The following is a 2,271-nucleotide window of genomic DNA, read 5'->3' on the forward strand; positions in this document are numbered from 1 at the left end:
TTGTCAAATAGCTTTGTCAAAAAGCTCCGCCAAACCTCGACAAGAATTTACACACGAACTGAGAAAGTGTGCCGAGAGAAAGAGGAAGGTTGGATGAGTGAGTGAGTGAGTGAGAGAGATAGAGAGTGAGTAACAGAGAGAAAGAGAAGAGAGAGAGAGAGAGAGAGAGAGAGGGAGACGAAAATGATATCAGAGCATTCCAAATCGAATCCCGGCTTCAAAATAGTGTTCCATGATGCAGAGGCGAGACAAGTGGAATATGGGAAAATCTGGCGCCCCACCAGTGCAGATGGAAGAGTTTTCCACGGGCGTCATTCCGAAAGCTTAGCCGCCGCCGCCGCTGCCTCTGCATTTTGAATTAATATTCATTAAAAAGAGAGAGAGAGGGAAAGAGGGAAAAAGGGAGAGAGAGAGAGTGGAAAAAGTTGGAAATATGGAGCGCTTTTCAAGCCAGGGGGCGACTGCATTTTAATAAGTTCATTCCGAGCAAGTAGTGTTAATATATTTTTCTTTTGCCTTCATTTTCCTGGAAGGGGAAAAATATAATAGTAATAATAACAATAGGAAGGAGAGGCTTCATTATTAACCCCAGGCCAGTCTCGACCCCTGAAGAAAGGCAGTGACGTGTTTTTTTTTTTTTCCATGATATTAATATTAATGAACTTAGCGTTTCTGGCGACACTTTCCCCCGAGGAAGAAAGAAAAGAGAAAGAAAAATATTCTGGACAGGTTAGTGAGTTCGCCGACTTATTAGCGAGGTCGCCGACTTAATAAGACGAACGCCGAGTGTTTATAAAATATACATATAACGACGGAAGCTGCGGCCATACTCGGACAGACTTTGCGTTGTGTTGTGTTTAATCTATTTTGAAAAAAATAAGTGAATGCTTAAATCTGGTAGCAGATTTTGGGGGAGATTGTTATCAACCGAACAGACGCTGGAACTCAAAATGGTGGACTTAGTGTGGTTGAAGCTCAACCAGACTCTTTGAAATAGATAAATACATTGTTTTACATAATATATACATTGAACTCATGTCAGTGAATGCTTAAATCTGGTAGCAGATTTTGGGGAAGAAAATTCAACCCAAATCGACGCCGGAGCTCACCATGGTGGACTTATTTTGGTTGAAGCGCAACCACAGAATGTGAAATGCATAACAATATCTTTTTATATATATACTGTAGAACTCAAATGACCGTGAAGTGAATACTTGAATCTCGCAGTAGATTTTTTGGAAGAAAAAATCAACCAAAAAGACGCTGGAACTCAACATGGTGGACTTATTAGGTTGAAGTATAACCAGAAACTTTGAAATAAATAAAAAATTATCTTTTTTATATATATAGATAGAAAAATTCAACCAATTCGAAACTAGGCCTCACCATGGTGGATGTATTTGGTTAATTTTACATTTTGCGGAAGAAAAAATCAACCAAAACGACGCTGCAACTCACCATGGTAGACTTGTTTGGTTGAACCACAACCAGAGAATCTGAAATAAATAAAAATAACTCTTTATATATAGAAAAATTCAACCAAACCGAAACCAGACCTCAAAATAGTGGAATCATTTAGTTAAATTTAATTTTGGTGAAGAAAAATTCAACCAAAACGACGCTGCAACTCAAAATGGTGGACTTTTTTGGTTGAAGGAAAGTCAGAGACTTAAATAAATTTTAAAAAATTACTTTTTTATATTATATATATAAATCTAGAAGCCCACGAAGTCTTCAGAGACTCGCCAGCAATCAGACAGCCATGTTCGTAGCGCAGGGCGATTTGATCCTTCTCATCTGCATCACGTTCCTACGCCAGACAGTTCCTGCGGCCGCGCACAAAGGTAAGCGAGGGCTCCGGAATTCGTTTTCCACTTCCTTGTTTCCAAATTCGTTTGATTAGACCCCTCCTTTTTACGTGTTTGTTTGAATCATTTTTAGATGATGGTTTTTGTGTGTTTGTTTCCCCTGTTTGTGCAATTGTTTATGCATATTTAAATTTTTTTTTTCATTAAGCTGGTTTTTGTGCCAGGATTCATACATATGGTTGCTGGCGTATGTATATTTTAACGTGTACGTGTTTATGTCCATTTCTATATACATAGTTTCATATGTATGCATGTATTAAAAATGTATGTTCGTGCCTTCATTTGCATACATGTATATAGAGGTCATGTGTGTATGTATATATATATACATTATGTATAAATATGAAATATATATATACACATTATATATAAATATAAAATATATATATATATTTATATATAT

At 37.0% G+C, this 2,271-nt stretch overlaps 1 protein-coding gene across 1 annotated transcript in view; it reads left to right on the top strand.

Annotated features, from left to right (window-relative positions):
- The first annotated feature begins 627 nt into the window (after nt 1-627).
- Nucleotides 628-2,271, top strand: part of LOC136831164 (nephrin-like) — a 337,951-nt gene continuing 336,307 nt past the window's right edge. The window contains exon 1 of the mRNA XM_067091120.1: nt 628-1,844. Within this exon, the coding sequence (XP_066947221.1) occupies nt 1,763-1,844 (82 nt within the window). The 5' untranslated portion in view covers nt 628-1,762. The remainder of the gene's footprint in view (nt 1,845-2,271) is intronic.

Source organism: Macrobrachium rosenbergii, chromosome 48, assembly GCF_040412425.1.
Source record: "Macrobrachium rosenbergii isolate ZJJX-2024 chromosome 48, ASM4041242v1, whole genome shotgun sequence".
Taxonomy (NCBI): Eukaryota; Metazoa; Arthropoda; class Malacostraca; order Decapoda; family Palaemonidae; genus Macrobrachium; species Macrobrachium rosenbergii.